At 38.0% G+C, this 27,715-nt stretch overlaps 2 protein-coding genes and 1 long non-coding RNA gene across 3 annotated transcripts; 2 read left to right on the top strand and 1 right to left on the bottom strand.

The window, feature by feature from the left end:
- Positions 1-148: 148 nt before the first annotated feature.
- On the top strand, positions 149-19,768 carry LOC121728673 (ATP-dependent RNA helicase SUV3 homolog, mitochondrial). Its single transcript, XM_042116898.1, has 15 exons — positions 149-636; positions 1,736-1,856; positions 2,245-2,413; positions 4,051-4,246; positions 4,471-4,548; positions 5,983-6,074; positions 6,417-6,556; positions 10,611-10,745; positions 12,781-12,887; positions 14,002-14,195; positions 14,744-14,923; positions 16,343-16,491; positions 17,507-17,605; positions 18,728-18,854; positions 19,588-19,768. The coding sequence occupies exons 1-15, from the start codon at positions 213-215 to the stop codon at positions 19,693-19,695; spliced, it is 2,319 nt and encodes a 772-aa protein (XP_041972832.1). The 5' UTR covers positions 149-212; the 3' UTR covers positions 19,696-19,768.
- LOC121728676 lies at positions 4,450-10,397 on the bottom strand. The gene is made up of 3 exons (XR_006035853.1): positions 10,311-10,397; positions 9,513-9,516; positions 4,450-4,460 (listed from the first exon to the last, which is right to left on the bottom strand). It is a non-coding gene; the product is annotated as an uncharacterized LOC121728676 (long non-coding RNA).
- Positions 19,769-20,523: 755 nt separating the features above from the next.
- On the top strand, positions 20,524-27,479 carry LOC121728675. The gene is made up of 5 exons (XM_042116901.1): positions 20,524-20,666; positions 20,839-20,971; positions 21,762-22,064; positions 26,095-26,258; positions 26,959-27,479. The coding sequence occupies exons 1-5, from the start codon at positions 20,603-20,605 to the stop codon at positions 27,195-27,197; spliced, it is 903 nt and encodes a 300-aa protein (XP_041972835.1). The 5' UTR covers positions 20,524-20,602; the 3' UTR covers positions 27,198-27,479.
- The last annotated feature ends 236 nt before the right edge of the window (positions 27,480-27,715 follow it).

The raw sequence follows: 27,715 nt of genomic DNA, 5'->3' as shown, positions 1-27,715 counted from the left end.
TATATAGCCCAAGTGCCATAATAAGAAAAAAAAGTCAACTGTCAATTTTATTCTGACAACTGACAAGTGACAACCACTGGTATTTGACAAATGACAAATATATACTAGTAATCTGTGGTATTTGATAAATTTCAACACTTATATTTGTAGAATGAATTTCAACGATGTGATATTTGTGTAAATTTTATAGTTTTTGGTTTTAATTTAACAAAATGTACAAAGGTTTTTCGCGAATATGGACCGTTTATTGTATAGATAGGCTACAAACTTGCTCTGTACCCTATACAAGTTCTTTTAAACGAGTGAGAAGTGCTAAGATAGGAGAGTTAGGTTATGTTTTTAAAAGAGGCAAGAAACATGATAAAGGGAATCCTTCTGCACTCTTTGTGCCTGTTCCAGTAAAGCCAAACTCTGACGATATCAACATAGGCGAAGAATTCACAGGTCGACTTAAAAAACAAGATTTACTTAAGATTTTGAACAAGTTTTACCAAAAGCCAGAGGTTAGAGTACTTTCAGCAGAAAATGGTTTAGATGATCAATTATTGCATCAAGCGTTTTTATCTTTTCGGAGACATTGTTTAGAACATGACCTGCCTCCAGATTTACACATAATCATTAGTGATATACTAGCAGGTAAGACAATATTTGTATAAACTTCTGCATACTAATAAGTATGTAATTGATTGTACCGTTGGTTCTTGGTGGAAATGCATGTTGAACACTAATAAAACACAATATAGTGGAAAAAGTGCTCGCAAATTGTGTTTTATTAGTACTAATAAGTAGTTTTAAATTTGAATAGCAAACAGCCCTCGACCCAGTTTCATCAAGCAATGTTAAATAAATAATGGCTTGTTAAATCAGTTAATGGCCTGTTAGAGCTATCGAGTGTTCCACCATGCCCTCATGTCATGTTAAATCACCTAACACGGCGTTAAATTTAATTCCTGCTATGGAGGTCCGTTAAATATTTAACAGGCTGTGTGAGTCAAAATAACAACTTTTAAAGACAATAATATGCAATATCAATAAAAGAATCTGTTTTGACTTTTGAGTCTTTCCGCCATGTTTCCGCTATGTCCTTATTATTAATTATTTTCATAGTTATGAATAATTATTTATTTTCACTTTGCCAAAAATTCAGCCTTCGGATTTTCCTTGACGTTGCAAATATACTAACTTGTATCAAAATTACCAAACCGAAATATGTAAATAAAAGTTGTATTATGATTCATGTTTTCAGCTTTGACAGATAATAATTATTAACCTGGTAAATTAAAAAGAACTATTATAGCGTAACAAATGTATGCGATCAGTGATATTTTAATTTGGTCGCATTATCTACTATTATAGTACTATGGAAGAAAGTGACACATTGCAGCAAACATGTCGTATTAATCTTGTACATTGCAATTTCGTCGCCTTATAACAAGAATGAACGAATTGATAGTTGTTCACTCGTTGTTCACTTAACATTGCATTTACTAATCCGCTGTTACATTTTTACTGTGGGAAAAGTAAAAATGTAACACTTTTAACAGTCTGTTTAATTTTCCAAGGTCCGTTAAGTAATGCCTTGTTAGGATTTAACAAACAGAGGTTGGTGAAATTGGGTCTTAAGCTTCTAAATAAAGTATATTACAGTTACTTATTCATGTAATCTAAAAATTAACTCTTATTTAATTGTTTCTTATATATTTTTCAGTTTAATTGTTTTCTCAAATTGTTTCAGGTGCTGGCCATGTTGATGACTTGTTTCCATACTTCCTTAGGCATGCCAGACTGGCTTTCCCTCATTTAGACTGCTTAGATGATTTAAAGAAAATCTCAGACTTAAGAACTCCTGCCAATTGGTAATTATAAACCTCTTTTCATAAAGATTGTCCTTTTCTGATAGCTTAGAAAAGTTTTACACAGCTTTACTGATAGGGCAAAACACTGTATATCTATATAGCCATACTTGGGGTCCTGGGAAAGGACATAGAATACTTTTTATCCCGGAAAAATGTACAGTGCCTGCCTCCTGTTCCTATTTTATGTACCTATTGGCTATTCTATTTTATTTGATTTCAAGAATATGTAATTGCAGCGAGTGTGTCTTGATAACAAACATTTTTTTTACAAAAAATTAACCTTTTTGATATTCCTATGGGCTTATATTTTTGTTGACTTTTCATTTAGGATTGGTTATGTATGTAAAAAGTATTATTTGTGTATCTGTAAAGAATTTTTTTATTCTAGGTATCCTCAAGCAAGAAATATAAACAGAAAGATCATTTTCCATGCTGGGCCAACTAACTCGGGCAAGACTTACCATGCAATGGAGAAATTTCTGTCTGCAAAATCTGGTGTATATTGTGGGCCTTTAAAGTTATTAGCAACTGAAATTTACCACAAGTCCAACAGCAAAGTATGTATCATTTAAAAAATGTTGATAAAGTTGGTGAGGTTCTTTTGAAATTAGTTTAAAATATTTTCTTATTTAATAGGGTAGTATTAAAATATGTAACATAATATGCCATCCAACAACATTACTGAAAATATAAACTTTTGCCAAAAATGTCCTCTTTTTAGGGTTCCGTAACGTTCTGTCCGTCTGTCTGTCTGTGTGTCTCCAGGCTGTAACTCAAGAACTGCTATAGCTAGACTTCTGAAATTTTCAGATTGTGTATATTGCTGCTATATCAACAAATACTAAAAACAAAATAAATTAAATATTTAAGGGGGGCTCCCATACAAGAAACATGATTTGTTTGATATTTTTTGCTTGATATCAATAACGGCAATACATAAGCCCTTGAAATATTCAAGAAGTACTCAGTTTTATTTGTACTTTAATAAAATTAAATTTAAATACTTAAATGAAATAATAAAGGAATTTTTGTATGTACGAGGGGAGGTCCAAAAGTTCGCGGAATGGAGGGGATGGAGTGGGGATAGGGTAGCTCGCTTAGTGTCATACTAATTGAGCACAAAAAAACAATTATCTGCATTTGTTGGAGTATCAGATACAACCATTTTGCGGATCCTGCACGACCACTTGGGCATGACTAAAGTCAGTGCAAGATGGGTGCCGAGAATGCTCACGCCGCTTCAAAAACAGCAGCGCATCGACGCGTCTAAGCACTTTTTGGAGGTGTGTGGAGACAACCCTGTGCAGATTTTGGAGCGGATTGTTACTGGAGATGAAACATGGGTTCATCACTTTGAACCTGAATCAAAACAGGAGTCAGTGCAATGGCACAAAAAGGGTTCACCACCTCCCAAGAAATTCAAAGTGTCAGAATCGGCTAGAAAGTTGATGGCCACTGTTTTTTGGGATTGTGAGGGAATATTACTGATTGATTATAAAGAAAAAGGTACCACTATAACCGAAGAATACTACGCATTAATATTGGAAAAGTTAAAGGAGGCAATTAAAGAAAAACGTCGTGAAAAATTGGCCAAGGGTTGCTTTTGCAACACAACGCGCCTGTTCACAAGAGCCGAGTTGCCATGGCTGCTCTTCACACGCATGGATTCGAACCACTTGTTCACCCACCCTACAGTCCAGACCTGGCCCCTAGCGATTTTTATTTGTTTCCAAATTAAAAAAAAGAGCTAAGGGGAAGGAAATTTATAACGAAGTGAAGGAGGCAATTTCGGCGCATTTTGAGGCCAAAGACAAAAAATATTTTTTCGATGGTTTAGAAAAATTAATCCATAGATCAAATAAATGTATTACACTTAAGGGTGATTATATTGAAAAGGAAAAATAAATTTACTGTTATATTTTATTAACAACCCTTTCATTCCGCGAACTTTTGGACCTCCCCTCGTATATCCCCATACAAAATAACAATTTTTAGCATATTTTTGCTCTAATGTGGTACAGATCCCTTCGTGCATGAGTCCCACTCGCACTTGGCCGATTTTTTACTTTACAATGTATTTTAATAGTATAACTGAGACAAGACCTTAAAATATTTTGTAAACAATACCATTAAGTTTCTGTACAAATCTCTAACTGTATCCTGAGACAAAAAAATATTATAAAAACAATTACAGGGGACCCCATGCGATTTGATAACTGGAGAAGAAAGGAGACATGCATCACAATACAACACGATAGCGGAAAATCAAGAAGAAGAAGAAGAAGATGAAACTACCTCAGAAATAAAATCTATGATACTAAATGAACCAGAACTGACACCCTCTAAACATGTTGCGTGCACCGTCGAAATGACCTCATTAAATGATATTTGTGAGTTGGTTTACTACTACTAATTAGATTCTGAAATTTAAAAAATCCTTGAATAGGCCATAGAGTACTACTGTTATGATTAAAAAATCGGCCTTATTTTATTTTTAACAGAGGCCGTACATTACGAAACAAACTAAGAAGTATTATTGGATACTCAGTTAAATAATCTTTCATAAAATATACAATGAAACTACAACTTAAATGTTTATTTTGGCTCTTTCCAGATGATGTAGCCATTATAGACGAAATACAAATGATTGGTGACAGAGGCCGAGGATGGGCCTGGACTAGAGCCATATTAGGTAAGTTTTCATCAGTAAATGCTTTAAGTCCCAGTGCATACAACAAACTACACTCCTGTAGGTATAACAAACACGATTTTTGGCCTTTTTTATTCAATATCAATATATTCGAAAGGCACTTGAAACATTTACAAAATACTCAGTTGTATTGGTCCTATAATATTAAAGTACCTGGATGACTGAGCTTTGCTCGGTATAGCAAATACTCATTGACTTCGTGTTACTTAACAACGCCATCTGCTGGAATAGCTTTAGCTGTTGTTGTGTCGTTAAATTAAAGCAATTAGTTGCTCACAAAATAGTATTATTATTCGCCAATAGATGTCAGGAAGAGTCATATTTTTCAGAATATCGATAAAACACGAATAAAAAGACATTTTCTAAAAATGATTCCTAGCTAGATCAATTTATGAAAATCGTTGGAGCCGATTCCGAGATTCCAATTATATATATATATATATATATATATATATATATATATATATATATATATATATATATATATATATATAATAATAATAATAATAATAATAATAATAATATCAATGGACGCTTCACACCACGTCAGTCTGGCCCCGTGCTAAGTACCTGAAGGACTTGTGTTACAGGTACCAGACAACGGAAATATATTTAATACTTTTATACTATACATATATTTAAGATTTTTATTATATCATACACATATTTAATATACATCCAGACCCGGGAACATTGAAAACTTTTTGTTCCGTCGGCGGGATTCGAACCCGCGACCCCCGGCTTGAGCTACCGACGCGCTCACCACTGAGCCACAGAGGTCGTCAAATATATATATATATATATATATATATATATATATATATATATATATATAAATAAGGGATGGGATGGGATGAGAAGGGAATAGGGGAGGGTAGGGGATTGGGCCTCCGGTAAACTCACTCACTCGGCGAAACACAGCGCAAGCGCTGTTTCACGCCGGTTTTCTGTGAGAACGTGAACGTATTTCTCCGGTCGAGCCGGCTCTCCCGCGTCTAAAATACACGACGTCTAAAATAGAGAATATAGTTTATAGAGCAAAATAGGCCAAAAATTGTGATTTTTGTATGGGATTATTTTTTTAATTTATTATAATATTATTAAAGTACACATATAATTAAGACCTTGGTGAAAATTTCAAGTGCCTACCTGTTGCCGTTGTTGAGATAGAGCAAAAAAATCACGTTTATTGTATGCGGCCCGCGCGGCAGAATTGTGCTATGACGTCACAAGCGGTCGCGGGACTGTTAGCGGGAATCAATATTTTTCGAAACTTTGAATGCCTATAAAATCAAAACTACTAGGTATTTTTGACTACAACAAAAACTAGTGTATTTGTATACATACAGGCTTTACTGTGACATAATTTCAAGCAATTTGGCATACCTAGTAACATTCTCCATTATCTTTTCGCAGGTCTACAGGCTGAAGAGATACATTTATGTGGTGAAGCGGGTGCCATTAATTTAATAGAAGAAATATGTAACACCACCGGTGAAGAATTAGAGGTAAAAATTATTGAACTTTAATGTATTGAACTTTAATGGTCTGGGCTGAAAATGATAATTATTATATTTTCTTTTCCCATTCCAATTAACATAGATATAGATGTTTGCCTAGAATAATGAAAATTAGCAGCACAATTTTAATTGCCATAAAAAAAATTACATTTTAAAGTCCTTTAATTAGAAAAAAAAATTACATTTTTTTTTCTCCCTACAAATCTTACAATCAGCTTTCATGCTATAAGTAGATATGGGATATTGGATGACACTTTATTATAGTATTCTTTTATATTTATAAAAAAAATATTAAAACAAATTATATAACATTAAATAATTTACTTACAGGTGAGAACATACAAAAGGCTAACCGAGTTGAAAGTGGAGGGCACCGCTTTGGGTTCGCTGGACAAAGTGCGAGCGGGGGATTGCATTGTTTGTTTTAATAAGAATGACATTTACAGTGTAAGTCGAGCGATAGAACAGAGGTCAGTCCCTGAGGCAGGTATCAACTATAAAAAAACTTTATTCATACCATAGACTAAGGAACGTATATTTTCCGTAGTCTATGCCCATACTAATATTATTATCAATGCGAATGTGTTTCTGTCTGTTACTAGTATGCATGCTTAGACCGCTTAAACAATTTGATGAAATTAGATAAATTCCCGTGTCACAATGTTAGGCCGCATACTCCTCCGAAACGGCTTTACTGATTTTAACCAAATTTTATATGCATATTCAGTGGGTCTGAGAATCGGCTACTTATTATATTGATAAGTGCATTTGTTGAATAAATAATGGAGAGTTTTACCTCACAATAAAACTTACCTATTATTTTTCCTGAGATATCCGGAATCCATCTTGAGTCAAGCACCCGTCTTTTTGTCGATTTCCGGCTACTTACCTCCTTCCACGTACGCCAGATGGCGCTAGTGTCACGGATTTAACTGACTTTTTCATTATGAAGCTCGAGATGTACCAGGTAGGGATTACCTGGATTCCGGATATCTCAGGAAAAATAATAGGTAAGTTTTATTGTAAGGTAAAACTCTCCATTATTTGTTCCGTCTTCGATATCCGAAATCCATCTTGAGTGATGTGTTTGTTATCTCCTAGTACACATACTGTAAATTAAGGAATTTGAATGATGCCATAATGTGTAAATTGAATACAACATATTTAATATAAATCAAGCTTAATTACAAAGTTTTCACTCTGGTACAAAATAATTAGAAAGCGATGTACATGTACTACTTTGGGACCTTAATATTTCCTTTTTGTAAAACCTTCGGAAGGTGTGTTCTCTTTTCCAATTTCCAGTGGCGAGAATCTGCTCAATTGGAAAGTTCTCAAGCCAGTTTAATGAGTCTACTGCTGCTCTGGTAGAGCCGGGTGTAGCGTCTATACCAGCAGCTTTAAGCAGTGATCTAACCCAGTTTCCGATTATCGTGGCAGATGCTGGTTTCGGATCGCCTCTAGTAGTTATGAATAAATGAGACCATTTATCCTGACGTCTGTCATGAGATAAATGAACCAGCCTCCGCACCCAGTGAATACTGTCCAAGTTCCTATCTGGGTGTTTTTTAATTCTCCAGCCTGACTGCCTATGATGCAAACTATCGGTTTTCGAACCAAAACAGGGCCACAAAACCAAAGTATCGGCCTCAAATACCATTTTTTCGGGGTCTATGCTCAAAAGTGTGAGGTCGTGTACTCGATGTCCCGAAGCTAATAAAAGGAGTACCGCTACGTGTCTCGATACTTGATAGAAGTTTTGCTCGTCGGGTGCGTTAACTTGAAGATATTTTATTAATATTGCAGCATCCCAAATAGGCGGATTAATTGGCTTCTCTTTTGCCTGTGATATAGCTTTCAGCATCCTCTTGACTAAGAAATTTGAAGACAAATTTTTGCGAGCGCTGAATGTGGCAATAACAGACTTATGCACCTATATTGTGAATAAGCTAGGCCTTCTACTTGGTGAAGATAAGCTAGATATTGAGCCACTTCCTAGGCAAAGGATTTTGAAAGGAAATATCTTTTGAACGACACCATCGTTTCCACTTATTAACTTCAACAATTAACACGTATACGTGTTAATTGTTGAAGTCCTCCAACTTGAAAAAAGAAGTTGTCTTTCTTGTTCAGACCAATCCTGAATCATGTCAGTCCACCCGAGATCAGCCAGGCTTCCAGGTTGATCGATTCTACTGCAGGAGGGCGCTTGCCCGTCACTGTGTCGATCAGAACCTCGGGAAGATTCGGGATTGAGCATGGTGTCCGTAACGCTCGACGTTGTAAGTCGCCTTGCCAAAATACTTTGTTCCATCTCGGCGCTATTAATATGTATCGTCCCGTTGCTGTGTTCAAATGGGATAATACTTGTGGTATTAGGTTCGGCGGTGGAAATACCCACGCTAGGTAGAACCTCCACTGGCGACTGAACGCGTTGTAGAACTGAGCTCCGGGGTCCCTCAGATCTAGCGTCACATAGCTTGGGACTACGTGGGCTGTCGCTGACGCAAACAGATCGATTTGTGGGGTCCCCAATCTGTGAACGAGTATCGAAGTCGCTGCTTTTGTCAAATGCCATTCCGGGCACCTCTTCCCACGAGATAGCGCGTCTACGTCTCCGTTGAATTTTCCCGGGTAGTACTGTGCTGTCAAAGCTACGTTTAGTTCGTCCAGGAGCGAAAGTAGTTGTCGTGTTAGTTGTAATAACTTTTTCGATCTCGTGCCACCTTCTTTGTTGATGTAGGCCACAACAGTGCGATTGTCCGTCTGTAACAATACCTGTGCATTCTGTAGTTGATCGCGCTCCTGGGCTACTGCGGCATGGACAGCGTACAGCTCCTTCAGATTCACATGCCAATCTTTCTGTTCCTTGTTCCATCTTCCCGCCATTTTCTTTTCTCCCAGATGTGCGCCCCAGCCGATGTCGGAGGCGTCGGTCGTTAGGAAGTGAGTGATCGGGTTCGAGTGTATCGGTAATGTCCCGTCTCCTTCCTGCATCCACCACATCATCTCCTGAAGCGCCGGCTCTGGTATCGGAGATTTTCGATATGGTTGTGTGGTGGACAGCTGTCGACTGTAGTATTGCAGTGTCCGACAGTGTAGACGACCTCGGCGAACGACGAAGGTGGCGAAGTTGAGTCTTTCCATTAGAGACTGGGCCTGTCTGAGAGACCAACTGCCGACAGAAATTTGGTGCTGAAGCGCCCTGCGTAGCGTTAGGCACTTGGGCTCCGACAGGGACCTCGTGTTGTGAGTGGTGTCCCAGGTGACTCCCAAAAATTCCAAGCGTCGTGTCGGAGCCAACACACTCTTCTCCCAGTTCACCGTTCAACCGAGTAGCTTCATCGTGGAGACGGTACATGCCACATGCTCGGTCAAATGGTCGACGGATTGATCGGCTAGGAGAAAATCGTCCAGATAAACCACGCACCTGATGCCGCGAGACCTGAGGTACTCGGCCAGCCAATTGGTTAAGGTGGCGAATGTTCGTGGTGCGGACGCCAGTCCAAAGGGCAGGCAGGTCATTTGGAGCAGTTCGCCTTCGTAGCTCATCCTCAAGAACCAACTCTCGTTCGTCACTCGATTTTGGAAACAAAGGATCTTTTACGGTCGTGGATCCGATAACTTTAAGTCTTGCTTGCACAGGCCGTTGCGGCGGCTGCAACTCGAGCACATTGTTCGAAACACTCGCGGGATTATTTGTCGAACTACCGCCCGCGACATTTATCTTATAATCCGAATCGCGCACTCGCGTATCACAATTACTGCACATTATTAAGTTAGTCAGATAAGAAACTTGCTGCGATAAATGTTCAAATTGTTCATTACTCACATGGCGGGAACGTTTACTCACGGAGCGGAAACGGGCGTTTCCGCGTGGGTCCAAATCGACCCGCCGCTCCGAAGACGACGATGACGATGTCGACGAACTGTTCGTAGATTCTCTCTCACGGGAAGACTTCCTCTTACGTGAAGCTGAATCTCTTGACTTGCTCATGGTTAAGTCTTCCAGTGGAGAAAAACTTTAATCGCGGAAATTTACTGTTAAATGCTAAATTTATCACACTTAAGATTAATTAACTTTACTTTCTAAACGAAAGAGCACTAAATTGTAGCAATTTGGAAAATTCACGAAACATAAATTTTTAGCCGATATTCACGACAAGAAAAACGACGCCATAATGAAAAAGTCAGTTAGGCGCGCATCCGTCTCAAATCCGTGACACTAGCGCCATCTGGCGTACGTGGAAGGAGGTAAGTAGCCGGAAATCGACAAAAAGACGGGTGCTTGACTCAAGATGGATTTTGGATATCGAAGACGGAACAAATAATAGTAAATTATTACAACTCGAGACTGACGGCGACCATTGTTTGTGCGACGGGATAGCGATGGACGTTGCCACGGTGACATACTTATTTAGTCACTTCAATAAAATAATACGGGCGAAATACTTTATATGGCAAAGAAACGTTTACCGGGACAGCTAGTATTTCTATACTAAGATATCTCTCATATTGTTGCAGGGGTCACGAGGTAGCTGTGATATACGGTAGTCTACCGCCAGGGACGAAACTCGCTCAAGCCAACAAGTTCAATGACCCCGACAGCTCGTGCAAAGTCATGGTCGCCACAGACGCCATAGGCCTAGGAATTAACTTGTAAGTATATACGTGAGCCGCACTAAGCAACCTCCAGGGCCCCCGTAAGGGCTACTGGCGCCTGTGTGCAAAAAAAGTATTTTAGCGCCCCTTTTTTGGGTCCTTAGTTTTGGCGCCCCTAAAGATGGCGATTTGGCGCCCCTAGAGGATGGCGCCCGTGTGCATTGTACACATTGCACATATGGTAGCGGGGGCCTGGCAACCTCAGATGACTTAGCATAACAACATTAGAAAAGGGGAAAATGGACATACTGACAGGTTTTAGTGACGAATAGGCAGATTACCTGTCAATATGTCACTTTGTCTATTTTCCATAAAGTTGATATACCTAGCGGAATAGAGCAACAATCTCGAGCTGTCAAACGAAACCGAAATTTACTTCTGTGTGTAAAAATTTGTTTACGTATAAACTTACACAAACATCTTTCTAAGAGATTGAATTGTCAACGTGCCGATAAGTGCCGACTGTACCTCAAACAGATGAAAAAAATGGTTCGGCTGTCATGTATTACACGTCTCTTTTTACCATGCAGTGTTACTGATAGTGACATCTCGCTTGCTCAGGCCTTTGTTTCTCTATTCGGTTAGGTATATTAACTTTATGCTATTTTCCGTAGAAAGAAACCATTTCTATGATGACCATGCTAAGCCTGCAGGCGGCAAAAATTAAGTGGCCTACACTTAGGATCTATACAGACGAACTGCAATTCAACCGCAAATTACAGTTCAAGTGCAGTTTGAATGCAGTTGACACGACTACAATAGAACTGCAAACCATTATCAACTGCATTCAAACTGCACTTGAACTGCATTTTGCGGTTGGATTGCAGTTGGAATGCGGTCCTTCTGTATAGACCCTAATAAAAAATATAAATCCGGCACTCGCACACTACGCGGCAGCAACGTGTGACAGGTACTTCATGTTTCATAGAACTGACGTATTGTATCTCAAAGCGTTGCTGTCGCGTAGTGCGGCTTCCCTCATACGATTTCAAAGAATATTTGGCCGTGACATGTCGCGTCGCTCTGCAGCAGCGCAGTGTCGCTTTAGTGCGGTCTCGCCTTAAGGGCCGCGCTACACTAGAATGGCAGCGGCGAGGCGAGCACTTTCAGTGTCACATGATTTTAAACTTTATCTTCATTATTGTTATACATAGTATCGCTTGAGAAATTGCGGCCGTAGACTTCTCAAGCGATACTATGTATTACAATAATAAGGATAAGGTTTAAAAAAAACAAATCATAATATTATGACACTGAAAGTGCTCGCTTCGCCGCTGCCATTCCGGTGTAGCGCGGCCCTTAAGTGTCACAGAACACAAAAATAAGGAGAAGTTATTATGAAGCGGTGTGTGAAGAGACGATACTCACGCAATTATTCACTATACTCACAATACAGGGTGCAATTAAACCTTCCTGCCAAATTTTGATATGTTGATACTTGTTAAAAATAAAAATACACGTATTTTTTCTTTTATAATCACTCAGTACTAAAGTGTTGAGAAATAGCTTCCGAAAGTTATCCTAAAAAATACTACAATTAATAGACACGACGCGTCGCCCGCGCGTGATGTGACCAGTGACCCCGCGCGCGCGCCTCTCCCCGCGTTACCCCCTCTCATTCCCCCACGCCGCGAGTGACCGTTCTGCAACGATTTTAAATAGGATAAAATATGTCATTGAAAAAAAAATAACATCCAATTTTTTTTGGTTAAATGGACTCTCCTAGTGATACCTAAGCCCTGGAAAAAATTTGGCAGGAAGGTTTAATTGCACCCTGTATAATCTCAATTATTCGGATTCGAACCCGTACTTCCGGCTTGAGCTCTACATGCTTAATCACTGAGCCACAGAGTTCGTAAGATTACAAAGCGACATATAATCTGTCAAAAAAAGTGAAGAAATTAAAAAGTGGCAACATCGTAGTGTCATCCCTTTTTCTTAGATTGATTTGAAAGGGATGACACTACGATGTTGCCACTTTTTAATTTCTTCACTTTTTGACAGACTATAAATATTTTTTTTTCTGTTTTAGGAGCATACGAAGGATAATATTTTATTCCCTAGTCAAACCGGTGATAAATGAGGACGGTGACAAGGAAATGGACGTCATCAGTGTATCACAAGCTCTACAGATCGCTGGTAAGTTAGAAACTATTCAATAAACTGTAGGGACTAGGTGGCAGCACATGCCAAGTAAATAATATTGTACTGGTTTCAGGTTTGTCACTAAGGGCTGGTTTACACGTATTAAGTTTATAAGTAGTTAACTAAATTTTAACTTAATTTTAAGTTATTTATTGCATGTAAACTTTGTAGCAAGTAGCAAGTTAAAATTTAGTTAAGTACTAAACAAGGAAATTAGAAATTTGACTATTTTTATATTATGTTGGCAGGTGGGGCTTGTCACTTGACACATTTCGGGCAGGCATTTCAAATTAAGTTAAAATTTAGTTACTACTTATCTACTACGTGTAAACCAGCCATAAGCTAATGTAGATTTTCTTTACTGTTGTGAACCATAGAGTATAGACTGTTTGTATGAGAAGTTATAAGAGTATAGACTGTTTGTATGAGAAGCTATCTATAAATTTTGTACCTCTTTGATTTGAGATTTTTTGAGTTTATAATGTTTTGATAGATGTCTTGTAATTTGATTCTTGATTAAAGGTGAATCCGCACTAGGCGTTACTACGCGGCAGCGACACAACGCGACACTTCTCATCCCATAAAAATGACGTTTCACATATTGTAAACTGACGTTTTACAAACGTGAAACATGGTGAAACTGACGTTTTACAAACATCAGTTCAATGAACACTAATTAAACACAATTTTTCGTGCACTTTTTCCACTATATTAAGATATTATTATAACTTTTAACAAATTACACGACCGGTTTCGAAACAAATCATCATCAGGTGTTTCGAAAACGGTCGTGTAATTTGTTAAAAGTTATAATAATATCTTAATATAGTGGAAAAAGTGCACGAAAAATTGTGTTTTATTAGTGTTCAACATGAATTTCCACCAAGAACCGACAGTACAATCAATTACATATATCAGTTCAATGGACATTTTACAAATGTCGCGTCGCTGCCGCGTTGTGCAATATCACATTTAATGCGAACGAAAATAAATTGCAATTTGCAAGAATAGACAAGCAATTCCTTCTTCCCACTTTGCTAATCGGTGAATGCAGCTTTCTACTCCCCATTAATGACTTTTTTTAACTAACCAACTGTTACCTGATCAGGCAGGGCGGGTCGCTACGGCAGCGCGTGGGAGACGGGCTACGTCACCACGTTCAGGGCAGACGAGCTGGGCACTCTCAAGGAGCTGCTGGGGCGGAGCCCCGACCCGGTGGCGCAGGCCGGCCTGCACCCCACGGCGGAACAGATGGAGTTATACGCGTACCATCTGCCGCATGCCAGCCTGAGCAGTCTCATGGTCAGTATTTAGGATCAATACTCAATTCAGACCGCAACGCTACGCGTAGATGCATTTCTAAATTTGTACTGAATTGACAGATTACAATGCATGAGACATCTTGCAAATCTGTCAAATACATCTACGCGCATATTTATAAATACATCTACGCGTCGCATTGCGGTCTTAATTGATCCTAAGGCACAAACTTATAAATTATAATTTTCTGTTAGTAATTTTAGCAATAAACAAACTGTTATCCATTTTAATGTATGCGAAAATGTGTCTATCTGTCTGTCTGTTCGTTTTGTATGAATCGATTTACAGCATAGTTAGAAATCTCTTAAGTCCGGAAAAGGTGGACTTTTCTAAATAAAAAACAAAATCATAGTTAAAAAAAATATTGTCAACAAAATAAAAAATAATAGTAAAAATTGCGTAATGAACGGTTCCCTCGTTATAAACGGATTTCATTGCAACGAACTACGAAGTTGCAGGTAACGTTTAGTATTAAATATCTTGTGATTTAAACGAGGCAACCTAGTTTATCAAATTCCTCTTAATTTCAGGATATATTCGTTCACCTCTGCACCGTGGATGACTCGTTATACTTCATGTGCAATACGTCGGCTTTCAAGTTCCTCGCTGAAATGATACAACATGTGCCTCTGCCGCTCCGAGCACGATATGTGTTCTGCTGCGCACCCATAAATAATAAACTGCCCTTCGTCTGTGCTACGTTTTTGAAGGTAATAAAGTTGAATATCGCTTGGCATTTGACTTAGGGCCTGTTTCACCACTTTCTTATAAAGTGCCTAATAGACTATTCACAACTTTTTTTAGAGATTCTCCATACTTGATCTGTCAAGTTAATTGGTGGATAGCCTTATCAGGAAGTGGTGAAACAGGCCCTTAGTATCCTAGGCCTGCCGTGACAATAATCTTAGGGGTAAAATCGGTTTATACTTTATAGATGTGGGCCTTCTATAAAATGTATGCGTTTGCTAACCTTGTGAATATAGAGTGAAAGTGACAAAAAAAGGTCTCTTCGTGCAATATTAGTCAATGTCAAATCTCTGTTGCATACAGGTCGCAAGATACGTAATCTCTTTGCTGATCACAATGACGTATTTTATCATAATAATTTTAAGTTTATATAATCAGTGGTTTGTGATGTGGTGTGCTGCGTAAGGTTACCTAAAGGATGCGTGCACGCAGAATTATAGCCACGCCTTTGCAGTCTGTAACGAACGTTGTCGATCGTATTTGGTTATATGTATATTATGTTCCTGTATGTAACAGCGCTTTACGTGGGCGTAACCAGGTACGCCTGGAAGATAAAATGTATAAACGTCAATTTTCCTGGCAAGTGGGAATTAAAAACGAGTTACCTACTCTGCGCAAAATGAAGTGTTGGAAACAAAATATATTTTCAGTCAGAGTAATAATTTGGTTCAATATGCCTAGCTAAAATCCTGGGTACGCCCATGATGCTTTTTATCTATACTAATATTATAATTCTGCAGAGTTTGTTAGTTTGTTTGTTTGTTTGTTTTTCCCCCGTTTTTTCCACATTTTCCTCTATTTCTTCGCTCCTATTAGTTGTAGAATAATAAAATATAGCCTATGGCTTTCCTAGATCAATGGGCTATCTAACACTGAAATAATTTTTCAAATCGGACCAGTAGTTCTTAAAATTAGCGCGTTCAAATAAGCCCTTTCAAATAATTTCCCCCCGTTTTTTCCACATTTTCCTCTATTTCTTCGTCTCTATTAATCTTAGCGTGATAAAATATAGCCTATAGTCTTCCTCGATAAATGGGCCATCTAACACTAAAAGAATTTTTCAAATCGGACCAGTAGTTCCTGAGATTAGCGCGTTCAAACAAACAAACTAACGAATTTCTGCAGAATTATAATATTACTTATTAGTATAGATAAAATCGTAGGAAAGTCAATGCTGTACACTGAATATTTTTGTACAATAAATAATACTTGGGACGTGATCTACTATACTAACGCGGACGAAGTCGCGGGCAACAGCTAGTGTATAATAATTATAATTATTCACACACAATAATTAATATAGGTATTAATTATTTCACCCTTAAATCTACAACCATAATATCTCATACTATACGAGTAGTTATCATCACCCCTCGTCACAGATGGTCCGGCAATACAGTCGCAACGAGCCGATCACGAAGAGATGGATGTGCAACGTGGTGGACTGGCCGCTCCCCTCGCCCAAGACTATCATGGACCTCGTGCACTTGGAGGCCGTGTTTGATGTGCTAGAGCTGTACTTGTGGTTGAGGTAAAAATCAGAGTAGTTGATTCATTGGCAGACGGCGGACCTGTCCCTGAGTGCCGTAACAAACTGGTTTTTTCTATAGTCAATTTAGTTATTAGTTATTACGTATATAGTTTAAAACTAGCTCATCATCCGGTAAACGTCGTTTTGTCATATGTGATGCCGTTGCCGTTTTTTATATTTATACGTTATTACTTATTACACTTAACTACTTAGGTTGGGTTACTCCAGAGGCGTGGTTAAAGTTAAGGTTAAAGTTATGGTTATAGTTATAGTTAAGGCTAAATTTAACTTTAACCTTAACTTTGACCGAAGAAATTGACAGATGACAGCTGGTCCAACAAGGTTATAAATGAACGGGGGCGCTGCCGGTAAAGGAGAACTGTCAAAAATGGCGTTTTTGTATGATGACAGCGTTAGTTCCTTTTTTTGCCACGTGCATTTAAAACCTTGTCGAGCTCTATGGTTTTGGTTAAATATGGCGTCTTGATGGCGTCCATTTTTAACTTTAACCAAAGACTTGACATTTTGCATTGTAGTTAAAATTAAGTTACAACTTAAAGTTAGTTGGCGTAACCCAACAGTTACTATGTTATATTGAAAAAAAAACAATCCCAGATTCACAAGTGTCAGGAATTAGAATGCAAAATAATATTGACCCGCTACTTACGACTTGTAATGAGGTACGCAATTCCCAATATTTCCAGCACCGAGCGAGCTGATGATAATCAACTACTTATAGCTAACACTCTCGATTATGTCAAGCTTTTGAAGCAAAAATAAAATTTAAATGATAGATCCAAATCGGTCCACCCTTTTGGATGGCGGATGCTACGATGCAATGGACAGACTCACTCACACATACACACAGACTGACGGACACTTCTAACTTAAAATACCTTTGATCGGGAATTTAAAATAAATATTAGTCGAACCTCAAACCTAGCCGATAAGCACATAAAACTTAATCAAAATCGGTCCAGCCATTCAAGTGACGATAATGTTTTGTATATTACAGCTACAGATTCCCCGACATGTTCCCGGAGGTGCGGCTGGTGCGGGAGATGGAGACTGAACTGGACGGCCTTATACAGCAGGGCATCTTCCAGATCACAAGGTAACTAGACTACTTTAGAGTAGAACGAATGAATGAATGACAGACGTACTCAAAGTGTAGTAGCTCTACCATGAGTTTAAAGCTATAGTATTTTTCGATACTCGATACCGACTACGTAAAATTTTAGTATGGCAAATTTTACAGCGCCTCTAGTGGTTATTTGCGGAACTAATATCGCCATACTAAATATTTACGTAGTTGGTATCGAGTATCGATAAATACTATAGCTTTAAACTCATGGTAGAGCTGCAGTAGACAGAACGAACTATACATTATTTGGAGCAGAATGAATTAATGAATGGCTGACTTCCATGGGAGTATATAAGGGGGGATCCTGGGGGTCCGGACCCCCCCATTTCTATCCATCTTACTTGTCCAATCGACAATGTAAGTATATTTTTTCTATTTACAATATAATAATTATTATTATACTGTGGAGCGTGTCCGTAGTCCAACTCGCATTTGGCCACTTTTTTACGTTAGGGAGGGGAGGGGGGGGCCTTATCAAAGCTATATATACGCCCGTGGCGACTTGAGACTTCGAACAAACTGATGAATCGGCGCGAGTACTGAACGGCTAAGCAACGCAGTGTCAACCGCGTGCCGGCTGACATTGTTGTTGATACAATATAATATCTGTTATCTGTCTTATTTAAAAGCCCCGCGGAGCCCTGGGGCTCTTTGAGCCTTTGTAGGGGCTCCAAATAATATATAAAATTGATTGTCAAGGGGTCCGCTTATACATCTATATATTATAAAGATACTAGCTGTCCCAGCAAACACTGTTTTGCCTTTTTTAGTATTTTGGTCCATATAATTTTATTGAAGTGTCTAAATAAGTATGGCACCATGGCAACGTCCATCGCTATCCCGTCGCACAAACAATGGTCGCCGTCAGTCTCGAGTTGTAATAATTTACTATTATTTATTCAACAAATGCACTTATCAATATAAAAAGTACCCAGTAGCCGATTCTCAGACCCACTGAATATGCATATAAAATTTGGTAAAAATCAGTAAAGCCGTTTCGCAAGAGAACGGTAACTAACATTGTGACACGAGAATTTTATATTTATATAAGTTTAATTAAATTATTATTAAAGCTAAACCGTTTGTTGGCAGGTTACTAAGAAACTCTGAGGAGGTTATGAAGGAAGATAACGGCGAAGCGCGAACCGTGAGAGGCAAAACTCTCTCGCCCGGGAGAGATGAGGCCAGAGGGAAACTGTCAGACATGCTTGTGGCTAGGGTGAGTTGTTTAAATATACAGCTGGAGTAACAAAACTAAGAGATAACTGATTATAATTTAGGATGTGTATAAGTCCCCTGTACAGAGTTCACTGTGAAAGCAGTAGCACTGAAAGAGCAACATTTTTTAAACTTTTGTTTGGGCAAACTCATGACGGTGAGGCACATGCCCATACAAATCTCAAATAAAATCTTGCCCTTTCACTGTGAATATGGAGTGTAGATGGAGGAGAACTATCTCTGTATGTAAAAAGTGTCCGCTGAAATGCGTAAAATTAGGGTAGCGCTACAGTAGCAACAGGGTAAATTTTAAATCATTTAGCAGCTTTTATTTCAGCTATTTTAGGTTATATTTTTCAAAATATATTGGTATTAACCCAGTAATTCTGTGACTCGGGTATTCCGCTAACTTCAATTTATATTTTGTCACCAATGGCTACATTCATTCCATACCCTTTGCTACAGCTAGCGCCACTCTTGGAGGCTATTTCAACTGTTATTTACTGCGGACAGCTGGACACTTTTTCAAATATCCCCCATATAAGATAGTTCTCCTCTATCTACCCTCCATAACTGTGAACTCTGCTACTTTCAAATGTCAAATCGTCATTACTCGTAATCTGGCGGCTGAGCTTAAGACATAACCCGACCGAAATATGTTGGTCCGCCAATAGTACCTATATTGTTTTCAATTTATAAATTCAAAATATTTTAAACGTTTAATTTTATTTCAGGGTCTCATCACACCGCAGATGCTGAAAAAACTGCAACAGGAGTTGACATCGGAGAACGGGGACTTAAGTCCGAGGAGTCGGAAAGGCTCGAGGGGGAGAAAGAAGTGAATATACTGTATAGTGTGTTATATTATGTGAATGTGTTGAATTGAATGAATGCTGAATAAATTGTTAGTAGTTATTCAGTTTGGTTTTTTATTCCTGCCTTGATGACCGCACGACGCCGAAATTCGTTTACGCGAAACCGTACATTTTTCAGCAACAAAAACTAAAACAAAAAAAACAGTAAAATTCTGGAATGAACTATCGCCACCAGCATTTCTGCAAACCTTCAAGAAGAAAGCGCATTTCCTCTTAAAAGGCTGGCAACGCACTTGGAACTCTTCTGATGTTGCGAGTGTCCATGTCATGTCATGTCGGTTGTTACTTTTCATAAGGTAAGACGTTTCCCCCCATAACATGTTATAAAAATTCTTTCTCGTCTCTCAAAATATCAAAGCACAGCCCAAACCACTAGATGGATCGGGCTGAAATTTGGCATGCAGGTACTTAGATGTTATGACACTTATGACTATACATGACGTAGGCATCCGCTAAGAAAGGGTTTTGATCAATTCTACCCCCAAGGGGATAAAATAGGGGATGAAAGTTTGTAAGAAACTGTCAATTTTAAACCGATCGGGATGAGACTTTGATGCTTAATAATAATACTTCTTAACGCGAGCGAAGCCGCGGGCAAAAGCTAGTTATTTATAAAAGTTTTAACTTAGACAATACTACTAATCTACTTAAATACATAATATTAATAATGTATAAATAATATGTGATGATCTATAACAATCGATTGTTAACATTAGTTAACAAAACCGTCTTATTTTTCACAGATTATTTACGAATTACGGTATCATTAACGAAATTTGTAATAGCCGTAGCTGATAACCATACGAATATTAACCTAATGACTTTTGAGATAAAATTTATGAGGGTAGTGCATTGAAATCAGTGTGGGTTCAAAATGTTAACTGTTCGGACGCGGCTAGTTATTTACATTACAACAATATTGTTTATTCATACAAATGGTACAAAAATATGTGATTTTAATTAGTATAATAAACCTTAAAAGTAAAAAAAAATATCAAGATTGTGTTTCCGTGAATGCGAATTTGTTTCAAATTGAATTTGGAACAACATTTTTTTCGCTGCTCATGTTAAAAGATTGGTAACTCTAACGCCTTAAACAATCTGTTTTAGCATTACGAGTGTTTAATTTCGATGGTGATGAAACGATACTGGCTTTCGAGAACGAAAACATCAAAATCGAATGCAAGTCGGATCTCCCAATAAATTACTGTGGCTTTGTGAATCCAAGTGGAAACCGATCGTCGTAAGTACTTCTTGGTTTCTAGTTATATATAACATAGATTAGTACTTACCTCGATCGTGGGAATCGCAGACACAACCGACTTTCAATTGTTATGCTACAGCCGGGTGCTGCTTGGGGATTAATGGGTTAGTTTCTAAGCCGGCACCTACTGCACAAAACTTGTACCTAATACCTGCCTTACCTATTTTATCAAGTAGGTAAGAGGAATGGTAGAAACGCGTAGTCAATACTCAATCCTTTTAATTTTAATCCTTTATTTCCTACTCAGGTCCTATTTGCAAAATAAGACCTCTGGATAAGGATCTAGGCACTATAGATTATGATTTATGAGGAATATATGACCAATACGTTTTTAGTGAAAAAATTACTTACCTACCTTAAACTAAATACCTACAAGGAATTCGTTTTAAGTGTTCCCTACTCCCTACAGTAGACTACATGTATTTGAGTCCTCAACGTAACTTGATATTGTCACTGTTTTATTATACCTAATAATCTATCCATACTAATATTATAAATGCGAAAGTGTGTCTGTCTGTCTGTCTGTTACATCTTCACGCCCAAACCACTGAACCGATTTTGCTGAAATTTGGTATGGAGATACTTTGAGTCCCAGGAAAGGACATGTAGCCTATGTCCTTTCCCGGATTTTTTTTTATCCCGGAAAAATGTACGGTTCCCACGCGATAAACGAATGTTGGCCCTAAAACATAGTGATTATATTCTCTTTGGTTGGCGCAACGGAGTTGCGGGCGTCATCTAGTAATATTAGGTATATTTTAATTTACAGGTTCACAGAAAGTTCGGTTAACGATGGAAAATGCATTCACAAAATAAGAGCAAAGCCCACAGACAGTGGGGAATGGAAATGTCACATTGGGCTCAAATCTGTGCGGCTGGAGATTATTAAAAAAATTAAAGTACGCATAGTAGACCAGCTAGCAGCCATACAACCGAATATTACTGTGAAACATAACAAGCCGGTGACTATATCCTGTGCGACCACCAAGGGCTATATTCCTCTGAGCTACTGCAGATTCGAACCACCCAACGGCCAATCGTTCAGTATCGATTCCACTGTGAACGCTTCCAAGTGAGTTCCATTAAATCAGAACCATTAGGTACCATGGAGGAAATTGATTCCTAGGCAGCTGACAGACCAACGTTATTTGGTCGGATCATGTCAATTCAATGTTAATTGTGAACTACGTAAGTCCCTCATGTACCTAGGAATCAACTTCTCTGATAGTACCTACTTACTGCCTCACTCATTAATGATTAGGTAGGTACTTAACTTTAATTTAGCATCCATATAGATTATATTTTATCCATACTACTATTATAAATGCGAAAGTGTATCTTTCTGTCTGTCTGTTACCTCTTCGCGCTTAAGCCGCTGAACCGATTTTGATTTTGCCCCGTGTATTATTTTCCTCTATGGATTTTGGTGAAATTTGATACGGAAATAGTTTGTGTCCCGCGAAAGGATTTTAGATACTTTTTATGCCGGAAAAATGTACGGTTCCCGGCGCGATAAACGCATTTTGGCACAATGAAGTTGCCATCATCATCTAGTTCAGAGGTTCCCAAACTTATTTTGTCTACCGCCCACTTTAAGAACAAATTATATTTTAGCGCGCCCCCATTGTTTCAATTTAAAACTTTCGGCGCCCACAAGGGAGCGCTATCGCCCACTTTGAGAAAGGCTGATCTAGTTTATTATATTTTAAGAATCTTTTTCGTAGGCGCCTCCGATGCAGCTGACCTATCTGGTGATAGTAGATACGAGGGCTGCTATTTATGTATCCGGAACTGGCCACTTACAAGAACAATGTTTAAAAAGTAATTACAACATTTGAAAATAGAACTCTTTGGTTGAAGAATACATTTTGTTTCATGTGACTATCAATTATTTTTCCATTGTGGCGTCATTTTGAAAATTGCGTGTCTTCATTTGCCATGGATTTAACGCGTGAACATTTTCGTGCAATGATTTACTACGATTTTCGGCGTGGGCTAAATCAACAACAGTGCTTTATTCAACTCACCGCAACTTTTGGAGATGAAGCACCATCAAAAACCACTGTTTATCACTGGTACAGTGAGTTTAATCGTGGGCGGTCTATGCTCACGGATGAAAATAAAGAAGGTCGCCCAAAAACAGCTGTTGTCCCACAAAATATAGATGCTGTGCGGGAACTAATAATGCGTGATCGTCATGTTACATATCGCGAGATAGAGGCGTCCTTAGGCATAAGTATGACGAGCATACATATGATATTACACGAACATTTGGCTGTAAAAAAAATATGTTCGCGTTGGATTCCGCACAACTTGACAATCGATCAAAAACGGGCTCGTGTCGATTGGTGCAAAAAAATGATAAAAAAATACAACCGTGGTACGTCAAAAGCCGTTTATAATATCTACACAGGTGATGAATCTTGGATCTATGCATATGACCCCGAAACTAAACAACAGTCAACGGTGTGGGTGTTCCAAGATGAGCCGAAACCAACAAAAGTTACTCGTGCAAAAAGTACTTTGAAGCAAATGGTCGCCTGTTTTTTTGGAATTAATGGACATGTGGCTACAGTGCCATTAGAGAATCGTAAAACGGTTAATTCTGAATGGTATACGACCATTTGTTTACCAGAAGTCTTTGAAGAAATAAGAAAGGACAACCGACAACGCAGAATCATATTACATCACGACAATGCTAGCTGTCACACCTCAGCTGAAACAACTCAGTTTTTGGAGGGTCAAAAGATCGAATTGACTGGTCATCCGCCGTACAGCCCTGATTTGGCACCTAACGATTTCTTTTTATTTCCATACGCGAAGAACAAATTACGTGGTCAACGTTTTTCGAGCCGCGAAGAGGCTGTTGATGCGTTCAAAATGCACGTTTTGGAGATACCTCAATCAGAATGGAAAAAGTGCTATGAAAATTGGTTCCAGCGTATGCAAAAGTGTGTCGATCATCGCGGCGAATATTTTGAAAAGCAATAAAACCATATTAAATGATATATGTTTGTTTCTTTTTTTAATTCCGGATACATAAATAGCAGCCCTCGTAAGTAGTAAATAGTAATAATGTTGTTACTAACGATAGATTATCTTGTTATTGCTTAGAAACTCACGACTGCTTACATTTTATTTAACGACTTTTCTTATTCAAAGTAAATATTATTATTTTCTCTATTATAAATTAGGTATAATAATGGCTTGACGATTTTTGGTATTCACATTTTTTACTTGTTCATGGGCTTTGTCCCAATACCTACTCGATATCGATACTGATATCCAACAGCGTAAATCCTTTGATATTATGGTCTAAATGCCGCAGTCATCTGGTTGAATCTGCTATTTGATTGAATGACTAGCGCGTTCATTGAATGACTAAAGGACTGAGGACAATTCATCAAGTTGTTGACGTGACGGACGTTCAACATCTTGACTGAACATCATAGTATAATTAAGTCATAATATGTAGGTATCTATAGGGCGATTCCGCTAGAGACGACCCTCAACACGAATTTTGAAAGTCTAGCATTTGTTACATTTTCTTATTGAATTATAGATAAAAAGATGTATATTTACTAGCAAAAGAACTTTTATGAGTAAAAATTGTAATTTGAATGATTTAGAGCATTTTGAAGTGATATCATCTAACGGCGCGAGAAAAACTGCTTATGCCACACATGATCATTTTTACTCTAAATCACTATCTCGAAGTTGAATTTCATTACATAATATTGACTGTATAATATAAGTTTCTATTTTGGTGCAAAAAAACAACAATTTTGAAATAGTTTTCAAACATTATTAAAGGAAAATTGCCATGGTTGCACCCGCGATAAAAAAGGTACATAAGTTTAGTTTTCTCGCTAAAATATGTTGTTAATAATTTAAAACTTTGTGAAAGTCAGGAGAAATGTGAGGGAAATTAGAATTAATCATTGGAACAAACTATTTTATTATTTTAATAAAAAAAACAGAACCTTTAAAGTGGTTGCGCCCGCGATCGATGCAGTACAATTGGAAATGCAACAAATTATTTTTTGACTATTCTAGTGATTTTCGTCTTATTTCATATTATTAAAATAAACAATAACGTTAGATTATATTTGTTATTATTACTTTACATGTAATAACAAGATTTATAAAAATTTGAATGGAGTCACATCGTGTTTTATATTTTTCGAAATATTTCATGTATTACTTAACAGATGTTTCAAAATGATGATTTATATTCTTTTATTTTTAAATATTTTAGAGGAAATGCTACAAATGACAGGAAAAATGTTAAATATTTAATATTTTTCTTTGAAAAAAATATTTTACTTATAATTTCTCCCATATTCTTTTAAATTATAAATGATAATTTTGAATTAAAGGTGTGCTGTAGTTCGGTTTTTATAACAATACATCGAAAAAGGTTTGCTTAAGTTACATTATTTAATTGTTTTTAGTGATTTAGATGATTTCTGTTCTCAGATCGATAAATGACTGATAATTAAAAAATAATAAAATTTTAAATAGTATTATTACAATTTACTAATAATATTATGTATTGCATATCAAAAATGTAGAAATTAGTCGCAGACTTATGAATAAATTCAATTTCTTTAGACTCGTTGCGCCCGCGATATTCCGATGTTGCACCCGCGATCGTGAAAATTGTTAATAATTCCTAGTACTAATTACTTATATTAATTGTATCTAGTTAAATCATTTCTTTGTCTTATACACTTTTGAAATATGGGTTAATAAATTACTTAAAGTTCCACAATTAACAGTATTCTCAAATGGACTCGTCCGAGTTCTTAATAGAGGACCAATTTGGTTGCACCCGCGATAGTACTTCAAACATGTTTTGTGGCTTTTCTTAGATTTAATTTTAGTTTTCATTTACAATTTATGATTGAACTAGTTAAAATGTATCCCTTCAAAAGATAATTTATTTATAAATGTGTTTTATTTATTTATTTTGTCAGTAGGACGCTTTAAGTGCGTCAAAATGTTGCACCCGCGATAATGGAATCGCCTATATTATTATACATAGCTAGCTGACAGAACACCGGGGAGGTTATAAAAAACTTTTTATTCTTTTTTTCCAGTGCCATCCTCGGCAAGTACTACTTCCCGGCGAACCGCAGCCTGGACCGCGGGGATTGCGCCGTGACGCTCGCTAAGGCGAAATACGAGGACGGCGGCCTGTGGACGTGCGGAGCCGGCTTCGACGGCAAGGAGGGCGTGGATGTTATCATGCTGGAGGTCGAAGGTATAGGCTGGTTATAACTGGCCATTAGACGGACCGCACGCTCCTGGCCACGCGTGTTGCCTGCATGACCGGAAAACCATCTATGAAATGATAGGTTGCAGGCTACTTGCATGCGGACCATTCGCGCGCGGGCGATGACACGCACAACAGGAAAATTGCTCAGTGCCTAAACACACTAGGCCGAAAATACGCGGCCGAAGTTAGGCATGATTACGCCTGCAATGTATTTAAAATTACTGATGACACACCACGCAGAAATAACGTCACGTTATATTGTATGCGTAGCGCATTGCTGGCGTAATCATGCCGAACTTCGGCCGCTTATTTTCGGCCTTGGTGTGTTTAGATTAGACACGTAGACTGGCCATAGACGGACCGCATCTTGCAGTCGAAACCGACTGCAAAATTCGGTTGCCACACGGCAATCTGCAGTTTCCATAATTTGAAATTTCATATACCTAATCTGTCCATAAGTCCGTCTATGGCCAGTCTAAGAGCCCGCATCATTTCATAGATGGTTTTCCTGCCATGTGGGCAACACGAGCATGTTGTCAACAGTAAGCCACTTCTTTCTGCTGCCAGCTACTTAGCTGTCACATGTAACGAACTTAAAAAATCAGAAGTTACGACGTTACGGTGAAACCAACATAATAACGACAATATAAAATGTTCTTATTAAACTTTGTTATTAATATTTCAGGTATGTACGCTATGTCGACCGCTTCGGCTACAGGAGTGACCTTCGCAGTGGTACTGATAGTGGGCAGCCTAGTCGCCCTAGGATACCTAGCGTGGAAGAGACGACGTGTGCTAGCCGGAGTACCACAGGAGTCTGTGGAAATACACGAGTTGGAACGACCGGCACAGGTCATACCTACTGTCAGCGTACAGTCACCATCTGAACCTAGTTCCTCTCCGTTATTACCTAGTGCCTCATAGATACCTGAGTGAAAAAAATACTATCAAGAAAGAGACTCTTAACATTATCACGATGCATTGGTGTTTTTGTTTCGCCTCGTATTTCCACAGAAAATGTTTATACATTTTATGTACTTGTATATGTTATTTAAAAATAATTGTCTTCGTCGTCTCCTTTTCTTGATAAGCTATAATGTTGCAGCTATTAAGTTGAATTGACCAGCCAATTTTCCTAGGCCTGTGCATTAAACGAGCTTTAAAATTACTATACAGTCATGCATTTATTACGTTTAGCGTTGCTACTTTCACAATTTCTTGGTTCTTAATGTTAATAAGTATAATATTTCTATATAAAATAATTATATTATTTATTTAAATTTTAAGCCCACTTGCTAGGGTAAAGTCAATCAGGGAATAATGACATTTTGACAAGTAATTAGCAATTAGCCTGGCGCAAGTGGGCAGTAATTAGTGGCAGCCCTGAGCTAGGGGATGACGAACAGGGCAATCGCCCGGGGCCTCGCGGTAGCAAGGGCTTT

This window comes from Aricia agestis, chromosome 7, assembly GCF_905147365.1.
Source record: "Aricia agestis chromosome 7, ilAriAges1.1, whole genome shotgun sequence".
Classification (NCBI taxonomy): Eukaryota; Metazoa; Arthropoda; class Insecta; order Lepidoptera; family Lycaenidae; genus Aricia; species Aricia agestis.
This window is presented reverse-complemented; position numbering and strand designations above follow the sequence as displayed.

Coding starts and splice junctions, on each gene's coding strand:
- LOC121728673 (XM_042116898.1), top strand. CDS start 213: ATGTACAAAGGTTTTTCGCGAATATGGACCGTTTATTGTATAGATAGG. Junction 637..1,735: donor CATTAGTGATATACTAGCAG/GTAAGACAATAT, acceptor AAATTGTTTCAG/GTGCTGGCCATGTTGATGAC. Junction 1,857..2,244: donor TTAAGAACTCCTGCCAATTG/GTAATTATAAAC, acceptor TTTTTATTCTAG/GTATCCTCAAGCAAGAAATA.
- LOC121728675 (XM_042116901.1), top strand. CDS start 20,603: ATGTTAACTGTTCGGACGCGGCTAGTTATTTACATTACAACAATATTG. Junction 20,667..20,838: donor ATTGTTTATTCATACAAATG/GTACAAAAATAT, acceptor AATCTGTTTTAG/CATTACGAGTGTTTAATTTC. Junction 20,972..21,761: donor CCAAGTGGAAACCGATCGTC/GTAAGTACTTCT, acceptor TTTAATTTACAG/GTTCACAGAAAGTTCGGTTA.